Source organism: Gigantopelta aegis, chromosome 5, assembly GCF_016097555.1.
Source record: "Gigantopelta aegis isolate Gae_Host chromosome 5, Gae_host_genome, whole genome shotgun sequence".
Classification (NCBI taxonomy): domain Eukaryota; kingdom Metazoa; phylum Mollusca; class Gastropoda; order Neomphalida; family Peltospiridae; genus Gigantopelta; species Gigantopelta aegis.
The window spans coordinates 28,072,910-28,090,022 of record NC_054703.1 but is presented as its reverse complement, the minus strand read 5'-3'; the positions used below and the strand labels follow the sequence as shown (position 1 = coordinate 28,090,022).

The following is a 17,113-nucleotide window of genomic DNA, read 5'->3' as shown; positions in this document are numbered from 1 at the left end:
TCCTGCAATAATAATGTGAAAAAACCTACTTTTATTATAAAGTTAAAGTATGTTTAGTTTAACGACACCACTAGAGCACACTGATTTACCTTTATTATGATCAAGAAAGTCTTCAGTGAAGATCGGAATGTCGAAGGTTCCTGACTCCTCTTCGTCGGGATTTAGCTGAAATGGTTGGTCAAATATACAGTTATCTTCCACTTTTTAATACTTAAAGGGACAGACCCTAGTTTCAACCTGTGAAAATTAACACTAACTTTATTTAATCTACAAACCTGTAACACATTTGGATAAAGTTACAATTGAGTGAAACATGAGCCTGGGACTTTGAAATGGTGCAATACCCTCTAAAAATAGACTCCTTAACTGTTACTTCTCAGACGCGCGTTTTTAAAAATATGAGAAATGCATTTTGTGATATTAAAAACACCAGGATGACCAAAAACACTTCGAATGTACGGAAATGGATAATCTAAACAATAAAATCTAAGTAAAGTATGATTTCAGTTATCAAAAACGGCTCTAAGAGTAAAAAATATGCCTTAGTGTTTAAAAACTAAGGTATGTCCCTTTAATAATAAATTAAGTATTGTCTGTTATTTCTTTTACATTCATTAGGTTATAAGCAAAAAACTTCATCTGTAAATAGTGAATTGGCGAAGCCATTCTCACATAATATAACGGATATTTAATTATCAAAAAGTAAATTTTACGTGTTTACTAGTTAACATTTGGAAACTGCAGTTACTGCTAAATAAAGTTAAAGTTTGTTTTGTTTAATGACATCATTAGAGCACATTGATTTATTAATCATCAGCTATTGGATGTCAAACATTTGGAAATTTTAACACATAGTCTTAGAGAGGAAACCCGCTACAATTATCCATTAGTAGCAAGGGATTTTTTATAAGACCCATCCCACAGACAGGATAGCACATACCACAGCCTTTGATATACCAGTTGTGGAAAATTGGCTAGAAAGAGAAATAGCTTAAAGGGACACACCCTAGTTATGGCTAGTTGTTAACCATTACGGCATTGTTTTTCGCTATTAAACCCATTTTTTCACAAATAAAATTGCACTTTACTTACCGTTTATTATTTAGAATATACATTTCCATTCACCTGAAGTGTTTTTTGGTAATCCTGGTTTTTGTAATACCACAAAATGCATTTTTCGTATTTCATAAAATGGCACGGGCCTCCGAGAAAATACCGTGGAGCAGACAAGGTCTAATCTATTTTTAGAGGGGATATTTCCATTTCAATGTCACAGACGTTGGTATACCACGTGACCGTTATCATTTTGGTTCGGTTTGTTTTCTCGTGCACGGTTCACGCAATCAACATCCGATTTGTTGTTGTTCATTTGTGAGATTTTTCTTCACAGTTCGTGAACATTTTCAGTAACAATAAAGTTCAGACAAGTAAGTGTCTCAATACAAAATGTTACAAACCCTTAAAACCAATAATTTTGCTAAGTCTTACGATATCTGGAGAGGGGATACAACCAGGACAGAACAGTTGGAACATGTCCAGGAGAGGTGAAAGGAACGCACCCCAAGTCTGTGAAATTTGTCGTGACGTAGGCATTGTTGTGCTTCGAGCAACATCTACCGGTGACATCAGAATACTAACTTTTAAAATTATTTTAAGCAATTGGGACATGGGGATTCCCATGGTATTTATCGATATAAAACCTGCTTTTTCACTCCATTTGATAAAAACGTGATCGAAGTATGTTACAGGTTTGTAGATTAACCAAATTATAATTTATTTTCGCTGGATGGAACTAGGGTGTGCGGCTTTAACGCAGGGCTTCTAGAATTTTTATAAACTTCACTAGCCATGGGATCAGTAATTTAAAACATTTACTAGCCACGATTAAAAATCCACTAGCCCTACTTTACTTTAAGTAAATACAATTTTACTAATTAATAGTAATAATCTGATCTGTCACCTAAAGAGGGAGATGGAGCTTAAACACATTAAGATTGGGGTGTGTGTGGGGGTGGGGGGAGTGTGTGTGTGTGTGGGGGGGGGGGGGGGAGTGGGTTACAGGATATTCATATTTAAAAAATAGACTAAAATGCAGTATTTGACAACTTTTGTTTTCACTAGCCATTGGGCATGGTAATATTAGTTATTTACTAGCCCAACACTGAATATCACTAGCTATGGGAGTGGGGCTATCATAATCTAGAAGCCCTGTTAACGTGCCCACCAATGGGATCGATCCAAAATCAACTGTATATCAAGCGACTGCTTTACCACTGGGCTACGTCCAACCCCTTTACTGCTAAATACTGCATCAACAAAATAATATATAAAAACCACAATCTTGAGAAAAAAAAAAGAAAATAAAGAAAAAAAACGATACTGACGTTCAAAATAAACTATACCAAGAAAACATGATTTAATTTTCTTTATAATTTGGATAATGGAAATAAAAGGGTGGTTAAATATCTTTCTGCTTTATGGAACAATAGTTTGTTCCCGACATGCCAAAACACCAATCTCATGAATATACATGTTTTAAATCTGTAACATGTTAATTTGTTTTCTTCAGTAGTCTCTTAGAGACTTGGTATAGTTTCTTTTGGAAGTCAATATATTAACATCATGCTTACTGCACTGTATGCGAGAAAACCAACTTACATCTATAGTGGAGCCATTCAGTCCTGGTGTATCTGTGTCTTCCAAATCCCCTGAAATCAACCACATAAGACATTATGACAAATGTTGCTCAATATGACTTTAATGACATCCGATTGCATGCTCCATGGTGATGACCTCCACACCAGATACAAACTATCCACTGAAATTAACACTACAAATATTGATTGCTACCAATAATGCATAAATTAACTGCAAACACACAAATATATTTTTGTTGCAAAAGATAAGACTTTTTTTTTTAAAGATATGTAAGAATTAGAATACTGTAAAACAGGTTTTATTTGAGGGAGTACATTTTTTTGCAATATAGAAAATACAGCCATCTCATGTTTTTCTATTTTCGCAGTGGGCAAAAATTTAAACAAACTGCAACCTATACATAATTCTATTTTCAGGCCTTCGGATTTCCCGTTTGGGCGACTTAAATATTAAAAAATAATGGCATTAGTTGCCCAAATAATATTATTTGAGCAATTTTCTTTAGAGCTATAACATATGAGCCACTATTAATATTTGTATTTCGTCTTATTTATTCCACATTAAAACCTTGCTCGTGGTTCATGGTTCACTTACCATAATTTGCCAACATCTATTATTATTTTTTGGGCCACCATTATTTTAGTTATATGGCGCCGGACATATGGTTAAGAACCACACAGATATTGAAGGAGGAAACCCGCTGTCGTCACTTCATGGGTTACTCGTTTCGATTAGCAGCAAGGGATCTTTTATATGCACCATCCCATAGACAGGATAGCACACACCACAGCCTTTGATGTACCAGTTGTGGCGCACTGGCTGGAGCCTTTTCTTTTGGAGACTGAAAGTTCTAGGGCCGATTTCATATGTCTAGGTTATCGGTGGGTTTTGGAAACATATGGGTTAAACCTAGGTTAAACCCTGGGTCATGTTTACTGTGCATTTCACTGGGTTACAATTGTATTGCTCGTTTAAACCTGCCCTTGAGGTGGTTTTTCGCTGGGTTTGCTCAAAGGAACTTTTCTTCATGGATAATTTCGGCAGCAAAATTGTGTTTTATGTCAGTATTGCAGAGCCATGAAATGTGAACGTATTTTAGAGATTATTTGAAGCCACTACAGAAACAGTGGCATAGCCGGGGCAGGACCCCCCCCCCCCCCCCCCCCCCCCCCCCGGGGCAGGACCCCCCCCCCAATCCCGGCAAAATTAGGGGTGATCAGTGGCGTACTCAATATCATTGTTTACTTGGCTGCCAGGTGCCCCCCTCCCCCCCCCCCTTTACAAAATCCTGCCTACGCCACTGTACAGAAACGAATACAGGGTGGGGGTAGGGGGTTTCGAACCCCCTCCCCCTTTAGACAAGATGCCCTTTTGCCTGTTTTTTTTTAGCATGACTGTATAATTAGATCCACCCCTTCACCATGTTTGTGGCGAATGAACAACAAAGCGCCTGAGATATATAGAGAATAATAAACGAGATACCAGTTATTATCAAAATTATGTCTCGAATCAAATAATTTTTAGTTGTCGCGAACTTTAGTGACAAATGAAAATTATTTCACTCGGGACATACATTGATAATAACTGGTACTGAGTTTGCTATTCTATTTATTACCCCAGCTATGTTTTCTCTAAACGCCTTTATTTTAGGCGCACATGCACGTACATGTAGGCTATAGAAACAATGTAAACCACTTTACACACTATTCTGGGTATTGCTATAACTTTGCATTTTAATCATGTTCACAGATAATTTTCAAAAACAAAATTATCATTATTCTGCTAAAAATATAAATAATGATTTGTGTTAACACGACATTTTGTTATAAATTTAATATTAAAACAGTCGTGAACGCAAACTCATTAAAGTATATGACATCATTTTGTGTGTTTGCCAAATCGCGATAATGTTGTATTTAGTACCGACAAAGTCATTGGTTTGTAAGCGTCAAATCATCCAGTAATATTGTACGTCACACCACTGCAGAATATTTCTCATTGAGAAAATACAGAAAATATTTTCCCTGTTATGAGTAGTTACTGGGGCAATAAATATAGTTATTTACTAAATTAGTAAAAATATACATTTTCTTTATGGTGTATGAACTGCACAAAAACAGGAAGTACTAGTAATGAAAGTTGATCGGTTACCACCGGTATCAAAGCAATAAATGTCTATCATAGACTGCAGTCTTATAATGACATACTTTCGTGTTTGTCTCATCTTAATAAAGGGGGAACAAGCCCACAGTTTTGAAAATTTGACCATAAGTTAGGCGTACGTGTCCCATCTTTTTTTTTTTTTAATATTATGTTAGAATTAAAGGGAAATGCCAATAACAAAACATTTATTCATATTTGCATTATTACCAACAGCTATGTAGGGTTCTGGAAGCATTTTTTGCATTATTACCAACAACTATGTAGGGTTCTGTAAGCGTTTTTGCATTATTACCAACAGCTATGTAGGGTTCTGTAAGCATTTGACATGGATTATAACTAATATTGTGAGTAAAATGATGGAAATACATGGTGAAACGTTTTCAGGCCAGCTCATTTTCCTAAATATGTCCATCATTTTTGACAGAATGGGAAGATTTGTTTCACATTTGGGGGTGGGGGTGGGGGTGGGGGTGGGGGGCAGGGGAGGGGGTAGCTAATCCTCCATCTCGAACGCGAATGCTAATAATATACCGGTAACGAGTTTCAACTACAAAGTGATGAAGTGTAAGCTATTCCTCGCTAATGTCCCTTTCCAAATCTGCGGGTAACCCATGTAAAAAGCGTGGTTTTGTAAACACAGGTAAAACACACACATGTGAAATACACCACGAGTGTATGTCTTGGTCAGGTTTTTCACCGTTTTACGTAAACCAGTGTTAAACCTAGGTTTTGACATAACCCGGTGTTTCGAAACCCAGACATATGAAATCGGCCCCTACTGTTTGAAAGATCTACCAACCTTTGATCTTTTTCTCTTGCATCAGCTTGAAAGTTCTGTATGATTCGGTTTTCTGGTAAGCTTCTATTTCTTTCAGATAGCGTTCTTTATCTTTGTCAGCCTCGTCAAGAAAGCGCTGTGAAAATCACAAACAAAACATCAAAATTGTTGTCAATCACCATGCAATATAAAAAGCTGACATCAGGCTGTGAATTTAGCACAATTTCATGCGTTGACGAAGCCCCAATTTTGAGTCGGAAACGTAAGATTACTAGATTGAATCCCAAAATACTAGATATATTAACTCATTTTGTGATTCCGATGGAATCCTAAAACAAAAACACCACAACATTCAATGCCTGGAAGGAAGGAAATGTTTTATTTAACGACGCACTCAACACATTTTATTTACAGTTATATGGCGCAGGACATTCACATAAATATTAAGAAAGGAAACCCGCTGTCGCCACTTCATGGGCTACTCTTTTCGATTAGCAGCAAGCAACCTTTTATATGCACCATCTCACAGACAAGATAGTACGTACCACAGCCTTTGTTACACCAGTTGTGGAGCACTGGCTTGAACGAGAAATAGCCCAATGGGTCCACCGATGGGGATTGATCCTAGACTGACCGCGCATCAAGCGAATGCTTTACGACTGGGCTACGTTCTGCCCTCAATGTCTGGAAATGATCTTTTAAAAGCTGAAAACTACATACTGTTGGTAAATAAAGGTCATTTGTCGGTATTTGTAGTTATCAGCCTCCTACTAGTCCAAACGGAGGGGTCTATAGGTTTCGTCTCCATCCATCCATTCCTTCTGTCTGTCTGTCTGTCTGTGTCTCTTTGTCCAACATATAGTTTTCCCCGACTTTTGTTTGGAATGCATCAAAGATACAGAGCTGAAATGTTTTGCATCGGATGATTTTTAACAAGCATGCCAAGAGTACTGCTAAAGCAATACATGTATTTTTTATCTCCCAAGTTCAAGGGCCATAACTCTGTCAAAAATGGGTAAATCGCCATAAAAGTACAAACTTGATCTGTAACTGTACACAAAATTTCAGCATAATATCTTGAGGCATTATGGAAAACAAATTCTATAAAAATGTTTCTATTGCCGAAGTTCAAGGGCCATAACTCTGTCCAAAATGGGCAAATCGCCATGAAAGGAAAAAATTGATCTGTAACTGTACCTGTGTACAACTATGCACAACATTTCACCTTAACATCTTAACATTGTGGGGAACAAAAGTCTCCCCGAAATTCATGGGTGCATAACTCTGTCAAAAATGGGTAAATTACCATGAAAGTAAAAACCTGATCTGTAAATGCAACTTTGTAAAACTATACACAAAACATTTCAGCTTAATATGTTGAGGCGTTACGGGTGAAAAAAAAGGTGGGACCCGTAGGCTACTAAATGCAGATCCCGTAGTTCAAAGCTTGGAATATATACATGCCTGCACATACCTGTTTCTCTTGTGGAGGCAGCTTAGACCACTCTGCTCCCAACATCTTCGTTATTTCGGAGAAAATCAGGTTTGGATTTTCTTGTCGTAGAGCCTGCCTGCGTTCATTGACAAACCGGACGTAACCAGTTAGGGGCTGTTTTGGAGCATTGACATCTTTCATGTTCTTTTTTCTTTTCTTCCCCTTTGGCCATCCACCTTTTCTTTTAGTCTGCACAAAAAAATACAAGAGAAAATCTAGATATATTTTTGTATAACATTAATAGCTTCCTCGTTTGTGCAAATAAAGTTAAAAGTTTGTTTTGTTTAACGACAACACCAGAGCACCTTAATTAATCAGCAGCTATTGGATGGAAATTCCTTCATCGGCCATATTTTCCCATTAGCAGCAAAATGTCTAAAAAGAACCCTCCAGATCCGTTGGCCAGACACCATCAGCAACATCGACTTGTGGGAGAGAACACACCAACTGGCTGCTGGAGAAGATGAGATTAGAAGGAGACGATGGGGATGGATTGGTCAGTCTTGTTACCGGAAACCAGCATCGAATATCACCAGGCAGGCTCTGATTTGGAACCCACAAGGCAGAAGAAAAAGAGGCCGCCCAAAGAACACGTGGCGAAGGGACACCAAGAAGACAGGATACACCTGGAGGCAGCTTGAAACCAGAGCCCAGGACAGACAACACTGGAAAACTGTCTATGCCCCTGAAGGGACGATGAGCATAAATAAGTAAGCAAGCAAGGGATCTTAGCATATATCTTGGTCCTTGATTCACCAGTTACTGGTTGGGACAGAAAAAAAAAATCAATCAGAGAATACGTCCACCGACTTGTTTCGACTTAAAGATCTCGGGTGACAAAAAAAGTTTGTTTTGTTTAACGACACCACTGGAGCATATTGATCAATTAATCATCGGCTACTGGATGTCAAACATATGGTTATTCTGACTCGTAGTCATCAGAGGAAACCTGCTACATTTTTCCTAATGCAGCAAGGGATCTTTTATATGCACTTTCCCACAGACAGGTAACAAAATACCACGGCCTTTGACCTGTTGTGGTACACTGGTTGGAACGAGAAAAAAAACCAATCAGTTGAATGACTCTTCTGAGGTGGTTCGATTCTGCGACACATGCACCTCAGGCGAGCATTCAACCAACTGAGCTAAATCCCGCTCACTCGGGTGACAAAACCCGCTACATTTTCTCCATCAGCAAAAATACATCTTCTGTGTGCATTTTCCCTACAGACTGGACATATCATGGCCTTTGATAAACCAGTTGTGCTGCACTGTTTGTGATTGAAACAAAAGGGACCACACAGATAACAATGTGAAATCCACTGTCACCACTCCTAAAGCTATTCTTTTCAATATAGCAACAAGGGATATTTTATATGCACCATCCCACAGACAGGTCTGTACATACTAGTCTTGTTACATCAGTTATAATTAAATTTCTGTTACATTCAATGCAATATAACGTCATCCCACTGGTCCAGACATAGCAATATCTCTATGAATGTAAAAATAACATCGTCCAGGAACGTCATATCTCATTTTATACGGGCAAGTTGTCTTATTGAGCATTATTGTTTATGGACCAAAAATAAATAAAAATAAAGTCTGCACTTTTAGTGTTATTATTAGCAAGTTTGATTCAAATTTAATTATAAGTATTGTCTTGTTATTTCTTTTACATTCATCTGGGTTTGATAAAAAAAAAATCATCAGCAAACTTACGTGAGAACAGCATTTTTTCAGGTTCATACCCCAATGAACGTAAAAGAAATAACAGACAATACTCAAGCGAACCACTGCCTGGATCATTAAAGATAACATGTTGCAATTTTTTTTTACTGACAACCACAAGTGGATGTAGCAGGGCATAAAATTTGATATGTCGATATGTCGTTCGTGTGGTTTTAGTGTCTGCACAAACAATTTTCTCCAGTGGTTCAGATACAAATGAAAAGGTTAACCGGCAATGGTAATCAAATGAGAATCTAAGATGGGCGATTTTCGTACCTTTTCTCTAAATTCTTATCATAAATACTAAATTATTATTATTATTTGGTATGCTGGGACTAACTTTTACATTTCAGCACACTACCCCATCGGTTCTGTTACAGGGGAGTACTTGTTGGTGCCAAACAATAGTCTGAACGAAACGGGGATTTCCCGGTAGCATTGAGCTTCCGGGCCTGAACGGAAAAACCCGAAGTTCTGTGAATCCTCGATCGATCCAATCGATGATGCAACTCAAGTGTTTCATCATGTTCTAATTTCCACTTCGTTATTTTAAAGTCCCTTATTAAACGTACTATTTTCTTTGCTGTGTATGTCATATTTTAATAAATTGATTTAGCAAGGGTTGTGTTTTCATTACAATACATGTTTCAGAATTAATGCATATATTTCAACGTAACCACACAGGTGTCAAAAATAAATAAATATACAGAACTTCACATACGTTTTTTTCGCTTCCTATTTATTGCACAAGTTTATTGTGTGCAAGAATATTTACCACGAGACCGCGTAGTTAAGTCGTGATGTCATTTGTAAATCAAAAGCCGATATGATGTAAAAAAAAAAAAAAAAAAAGAGAAAGGGATTTCCCAAATAAACGTCCTGGTCCAGATTGCATTGTTACATTTTTTTTTCTCTCTCACACCTGCAATCCTAGGCCCGTTCTCTTATTATTTTATTCCAAAAATAGTTATATTAGCCAAAACACGTCAGTTTACATTTTCTGACAAGCGATTATAGTTTTTGTATGAACGATCCATCGTTCGTGTCCATATTGGTTTTGCATAACCGACAGAGGAACTACAAAATCGTTCGTGCCAAATTTTATGCCCTGATGTAGGAATTACAGGCATAACAAAAGCCTACATGTATGTATGGCGTAGGAAGCATGGGGGTGGGGGAAGGGGAACACATGAGCCCCCCCCCCCCCCCCCCCCCCTCACACTTTGTAGCAGCAGTGATGGTTTTTATATATTTTCACAGTATTTATATACATGTATATGTGTGTGTGCCTCAACCTCACACTGTTTGGTACATTCCTACGCCCATGGTATATACTTGCCTCTGCAGATTCTGGAAGGTCACCAGCATTTCCTTGCAATGAAACTGAAAAGACAGCGATAGCTCATCAGTTTTCATTTAATTACAATTTTGACTCATCTTAACAACGAATGAAGGTACAAACAAAATTAATGTTTAATAATCCAGGGCAAAAACATCAGCTACATGTATATATGTTAAAATCAATGTACAATGATGGTGTGACAAAAATGAACGTTACCTTGTATTTCTCATGACCTATCATTTAACCAATTAAAACACTGAACTGTTATAAATGTACCAAAGTCTTTACCAGGAAAGGTTCATGATCGGTCCTGCTTCCATCCAGCCTGGACATTTTTAGAAGGGATTTGGGGTGTGTGCGCACTCAACACATTTTATTTACGGTTATATGGCGTCGGACATATGATCAAGAACCACACAGATACTGAGGGAGGAAATCTGTTGTCGTCACTTCATGGGCTACTCTTTTCAATTAGCAGCAAGGGATCTTTTATATGCACCTTCCCACAAAGAGGATAGTACATACGACGACCTTTGGTACACCAATTGTGGAGCACTGGCTGCAACGAGAAATAGCCCAATGGGCTCACCGATGAGAATTGATCCTGGATCGATCGCACATCAGACGAGCGCTGTACCACTGAGCTACGTCCCTCCCCAGTTTTACAAGATGCAAACCGATCATCTTGCAATACATTTTTAAATGAATTTCATTTAAAGCTTCATGTGAATGCTCGTCTGGCATCATTTAAGTGATCTTTGCTTGGATTGTGCTCATGGTGGACATTGTACCAGCAACTTGAAGTATACAACATGAGGATTCACAGACAAAAGATCACCCTGAACATAAAATTAACTGCATAGATCTACATACCTGGACCCAATTTCACAAAACATTTGCAAGTCTAGTTTTGCACGTAAGCGTAAATCTATGACTCAACCACAATTCTTATTACTATTATAAATAGAACAACAAATATAGTTAGATATACACATATTTCATTTTCTTTTGTCCTTAAAAAGCTCCATTTTCCTTAATGATGTAATTTTCTTCATGAAATAGATACAAAACACTTGTAAATGTATGCCTGGTACAACTGCTTGTTGCCCCCCTGGATTGACCTACATGAGTTTTGTTTTGTTTAACGACACCACTAGAACACGTTGATTTATTAAACATCAGTTACTGAATGTCAAACATTTGGTATTTTTATACATATATAGAGCTAGCAATGGGTGAACAAAACATTTCGCCAAATTGTCTATTAAACTTCACAAACTGTCTATTAAACTTCACAAACTGTCTATTAAACTTCACAAATTGTCTATTAAACTTCACAAACTGTCTATTAAACTTCACAAATTGCACAATTTGACAGTTATATATAAAAAAAATTCAATTACTACATGAAATTATTTTGCCAAATTAAAATAAAATTTGCCACCTGCTTTCAAAATTTGCAATAGGTAAATTTGGCAAGTGCCAAAGCTAGCCCTGCATATAGTCTTAGAGAGCAAACCTGCTATATATTTTTCATTAGTAGCAAAGGATCTTATGTATGCACAATCTCATAGACAGGACAGCAAATACCACGACCTTTGACATAATGGGTCACCAATAGGGATCCATCCTAGACCGACCACACATTAGGCGAGCGCTGTACTGCTTGGCTATGTCGCGATTCTTTGACCTACATAATCATCATACATACCTGGATTGATTTCCGTCAAACAGCCAGACATGTCGGAACCTTTCTGACCACCAGACATAAAATTACCATCACCAGGTGGAAAACTGAAAAAAAAGAGAAAAAAGTAATTACAGGGTCCATAGCCAACAAATTCAAAGACTTTCACCTGCCATTTTCAAAGACTTTTATAGACTTTTACACAGTGGTCAAAGACAATAAAATGTAATAAAAATACCAAATCAGTTTGTTTATGTTGCTATCCATGGCAAATTTTTTGCTTTTTTACATGCATCATGACAGATTAAAGCTTGTAACTGGAGAAAACTATCAAGTGCATGCAGCTGTAAAAGATAACATCATTGCTTTGGCTATGATTTGTGAGAATTTTAAAGACTTTTATTACAATTCAAAGACTTTCAAAGACCTAAAAATATTTTGTTTAAATTCAGACTTTCAAGACCGCTATGAACACTGAATTACACTAATTTCAAATTAATTTAACTACACAATATGTTCACACATTTTTCAAATAAACCTATTTCACTACAAGATTAGCATTATTTATCAAGACACTAAAAGTTTGTTTTGTTCAACGACACCACTAGAGCACATTGATTTATTAATCATCGGCAAAAGGATGTCAAACATCTGGTAATTCTGACACGCAGTCATCACAGGAAACCTGCTATATTTTTTCCTAATGCAGCAAGGGATCTTTTATATGCACTTTCCTACAGACAGTTATGGTGCACTGGTTGGAATGAGTAACAATCCCGAGATATATTGACAAAACGCTATTAAGAACACTTGGTAAATGATCAACATCATGTGGCAAACAAAATAAAAAAAAAGACAGATAGACCGTCGGACTGGTGGTTGCTTTTATGAACTCGTCCGTCAGAATTTGTACTCTAAACATATGGCGAGCGGGAGAGTACTTTCTGCAGCCCTGTGTCGTTAAACAAAACAAACTTTAATTTGAAATGTTAGGCTGTATATAAGTTAAATAGAGGACACTCCCCGAGTGTCTTGTGGTATCATAATTTATCAGCACGAGTTGATAAAAGTATGAAATCCGAGGCTTGCCGAGGATTTTTATACTTTTATCAACGAGTGCCGATAAATTATGATATCACAAGACATGAGGAGGGTATTCTTTTTATCATCCATTATCATTGTTTTCTTTTGCGACAGTTGTAAACAATGTCAGTAATGTGGGTTGAATGTCACTATATTTGGCAGTGGTAGACTTGTTTACTAGCAGAACGACAGTGGCGTGACGTCACTAATGACAGGTTTAGCGCTGAAACAAACACAGTGACATAACAAAATATCGTTTCGTGATTAAAATTTGACCAATAGACCTCATTCACATTCCCACTGCGCGAAGAGTACCGTTCTTTGCCGAATTGGACAGTATCAAGGCTATATGCAAATTGGGGGGCATGATCGACAGTTGTCATGAGCGTCATGAGTAGCTTCGTAGGAGCTGTGAATCTCTAGCGACTAACGTACATATTTTGTATAAGATGTTAAAATGGTTGCGAAAAACGATCTACTAAAGTTTACATCGAAATGGTTTAAGACCAAAAGCAGTGAAACATTAACTTAGACGAAGTCTCTGGAGCCACCTGTCAAGGGTATTTTAACATTGCAAAATTAACAGATTTATACAATAAATTTAACTTTAGTGGAATGTGTTTTTTACTTTTAACAATTAGAATTATAGTTAAATACTCACGCAGATTTTCAGTGATGTTTAATTCTCCACATGTATCAGTATTTAAAATTTAATAAAATAAGCCTCCCCTTCCCCCTAAAAAACCCCAACAAAACCCCTAACACACATAGACCTTGATCACAGCTCTATTTTCCCCTTATAGTTTCATTAAAAAAAGACAGTCGTACAACTACTAATCAATGTTACATGTCTATCCACAAATTATTTATTTATGTATTTATTTATTTTAATTTATTTAATTTATTATTTTATTATATTTTCACTATCATTTATAAATATCAGATACATACAAATTCACTTGAAATAATATCTGATATTTATGAAGTTTTAAAACATATATGAGCCATCACACGCAAAAACTTACAACTTAGCATGACGTCAGAAACCGAGTAAACGCAGCTCAAAGTCACACGTAAACGCGGAAGTAGAAGTTGACATGCTGTTTGCGCTGTTTGTTTTGACGAATTTAGAAGATGACATCTTCTTCTTTACGTGAATATCAGTTTGAAGTAAACATATATCTGTATGTACAATAGTGTTTGGTTACTATTTTGTATTTTGTACCTGAGAACATTGGTCGTTAGCGATACCATCAGAACTTTGATACACATTTACAAGTATAGGGAGAAGTCTTATATATCGATATGGTATGCAAGTATCACACGTTTTTATAATGTACATGATTATACATAACATAAAGTGCAGCAACTTTTCCAGAGTGGTAGACCCATGCAACCCGATACAATCCTAATTTGATGTTTGGTCTAACTTATGAATAATGCATATAACTTCAGGCCCGTAGCAAGCATCATTAGCAGGGGGAGGGGGTTTCAAAATTTCATGTAAATGGAGCTCATCAAACACGAGTGCCAAAGGCGCAGAACCGTAGACGGGTGTGTGTGTTCCCCATATAGACATAGATATATATATAGAACCCCTTGCCAAACAATGAGATGACACCGGTTACACTCGAGAATAATACACAAACTTTTGTTGCGAAATATACGTTAACAAGTTGCATTACGTTGTGGTATGCATGTAAAATGGCCTGGTCACAGAGCCACGCCAAGAAACCGTTTGTTTTCAGTCGTACCAATGTATTTATAATAAATGATACTAGCATACTTCTCACATCCCACAAACAGGATAGCATACACGACGTCCTTTGATGGATCATTTGTTGGGATGGGAAATAATCAAACGGACCCACTGAGGAGGATCGAACTTTCAGCAAATGGAACCTCAGACAGACATTCTTGTTACATTATCCCGGTCATTTGGGGACAAGGACTTTTATATGTAAAATCCAATTTTTTTTTTCATTTGAGCAGAACTCTCAATCCCCCGATCCCCCACGTGGCTACGGGCCTGACATGGTACTTAATATGTTTGCTTCAAATATTCAAACGAAGTACCTTATGACTGCGCATAATAAACCCTCGTGAGTTTATAATAAAGAGATCATCCTGAGTTTGTAGCTATATTATCAAGATGTCGGCTAGTCTAATCTGTTATAAATAAAACTTAATCTTTCTTAAGTTAAATAATCTTGCTTCGAATTTAAATAGCTGTATATGCAATACAGTCACATTTCTGATCTTTCTCAGGTTGGTAGCAACCAAGAAGGCGAGGGGGGGGGAGGGGGGGGGGGGGAAACGACTATAGCCCCACTTTTATAAACCCGGTTTAAAATATGGCTTTTGCCCCCCCACCCACACCAACTAGACTGTGTCCCTCCACTACAGATTATGCCCCCTTCTCTCCCCCAACTCCAGATATCGTTCCTACGGGCCTGATTCTAATTTTTATATACCATAGCTCAACTTTCATATGTATCATTTAATTTTATTCCAAATACCGAACAAAATTTTAAATAACTTGGTGAAAAGAAATTCCCACAAGAATCCTGAATGTATTTATCTGTATAATGCTTTATAAATATTTAAATTATGTTAAATACAATAAATATCTGCATACATACATGCGTGCACACATTAATATTATTTCAGCCCATATCCGATATTTATTGCGTACGGATCTGAACCAATGGTTTGTCGGGCGTTAACAACAAAATATTTTTATTTCGTGATAAGCAATAATTCATAAATGTCTCCAATAAGTCTTGTTGGACATCGACAGAATTTTCGGGTTCCCTACTTATAGAATAATTAATCATGGAGATATTCACATTCCTATTGTGTGGCCTCCCATTGTCTATGCCCCCTACTCTCGAGTGCCAAATAAACGTACACCTACGTTTATATGTTGGTGTCTACGCTTATTCAGCACCCTACGTTTAATTACATCTAAAAAAAATGTAACCCCCGATGCTAATTCGGCACCCAACGCTTATTATAATAATTATTCTTAATTTATCAAATGCTTACATATAGCCTCTATTAGGAGTACCAATTTTCCACGATCATGGAATCGCGGACGGAATTGCAAATCTTAAACGGAATTTACAATTTTCAGAGTTGTCAAATAAAATGACAACTATTGTGGTCAGATAATACATTTATTTATTTATTAATATACATACATTGTTTTTCTGCTTAATTGATCATTTGAACCATTAAGGTACAACAAAGTATGTTACTCTACGACAAAATGTAAACACACGTTTCCGAACATTGTTGGCCGCCATTTTGTTTTTATCGCTCGGCTCGGTTCGGTTTTATTCGGTTGGGTAAATTCCTAGGATGCGTTCGATTGACTACTCGCCTGTAAATCGATGCAACAGTTCATGCAAGCACTTTATATAAATTAATCAATTACACTTCAGCACTTCATCTTTTCACCAAACACTGAAGACGGGGGTACCGAATTCTTAAAGGTAAATATGACTTTTTTTAAGCTATGTATACTAGAGTACATAAAGTACAGTTCCTTTAGGATAAGGGGAACTGGCCCAAACTTTATCTACATTCTTTCCTCTTTTTATATATATATTTTTTGACATTACCAATTCCACTCATTTTAATTACAAATTCCACTCAACCTTTTTATTTTCACTTGCAAATAGAGTTTATTAGAAATTAGCGAGAAAAATTAGGCAGAGTTACATCCCCTAACCGCGTTCCAGTTCTGGCGCGTTCTGCTAACAGCTGGCATGGCCGATGACCACAGTTGTTTGTGAATTTTCAGCTGAGATTTATGCATGCCAGCCCCTGGCATCATAAGTGTCCCCACCTATGCTTTAAAAATAAAGAATGATCCAGGTAAAAATTAAGTTGATGAAATTACGTTTTGTTATAATTGACCATGTGTTAAACATAGGAGATGAATCTAGCGAGCTGTCATCCACCCAAATTGTTTTCGTTTTCTTGCATGGAACTTTTGGATTTTTTTTTCAAAGCTGCAATCTCGCCTCACATTAATTATCATAATTTCATTTAAATGTACACACTTACAGTTTTAATTAATTAGATAATAGAAACATATGTTTATAGTGAACACATTTTTTCATACTATGGAATTTACTACAAGTTACTTATTTCTAAATTTTTACAATT

General features: G+C 36.8%; 1 protein-coding gene across 1 annotated transcript in view; it reads right to left on the bottom strand.

Moving 5' to 3' along the window:
- Positions 1-17,113, bottom strand: part of LOC121373563 (high mobility group protein 20A-like) — a 33,020-nt gene that overhangs the window by 8,707 nt on the left and 7,200 nt on the right. The window contains exons 3-8 of the mRNA XM_041500245.1: positions 11,879-11,961; positions 10,165-10,208; positions 7,074-7,283; positions 5,621-5,735; positions 2,659-2,708; positions 90-165 (exon numbers count right to left, since the gene is read on the bottom strand). Coding sequence (XP_041356179.1) covers positions 90-165; positions 2,659-2,708; positions 5,621-5,735; positions 7,074-7,283; positions 10,165-10,208; positions 11,879-11,961 — 578 coding nt within the window. The remainder of the gene's footprint in view (positions 1-89; positions 166-2,658; positions 2,709-5,620; positions 5,736-7,073; positions 7,284-10,164; positions 10,209-11,878; positions 11,962-17,113) is intronic.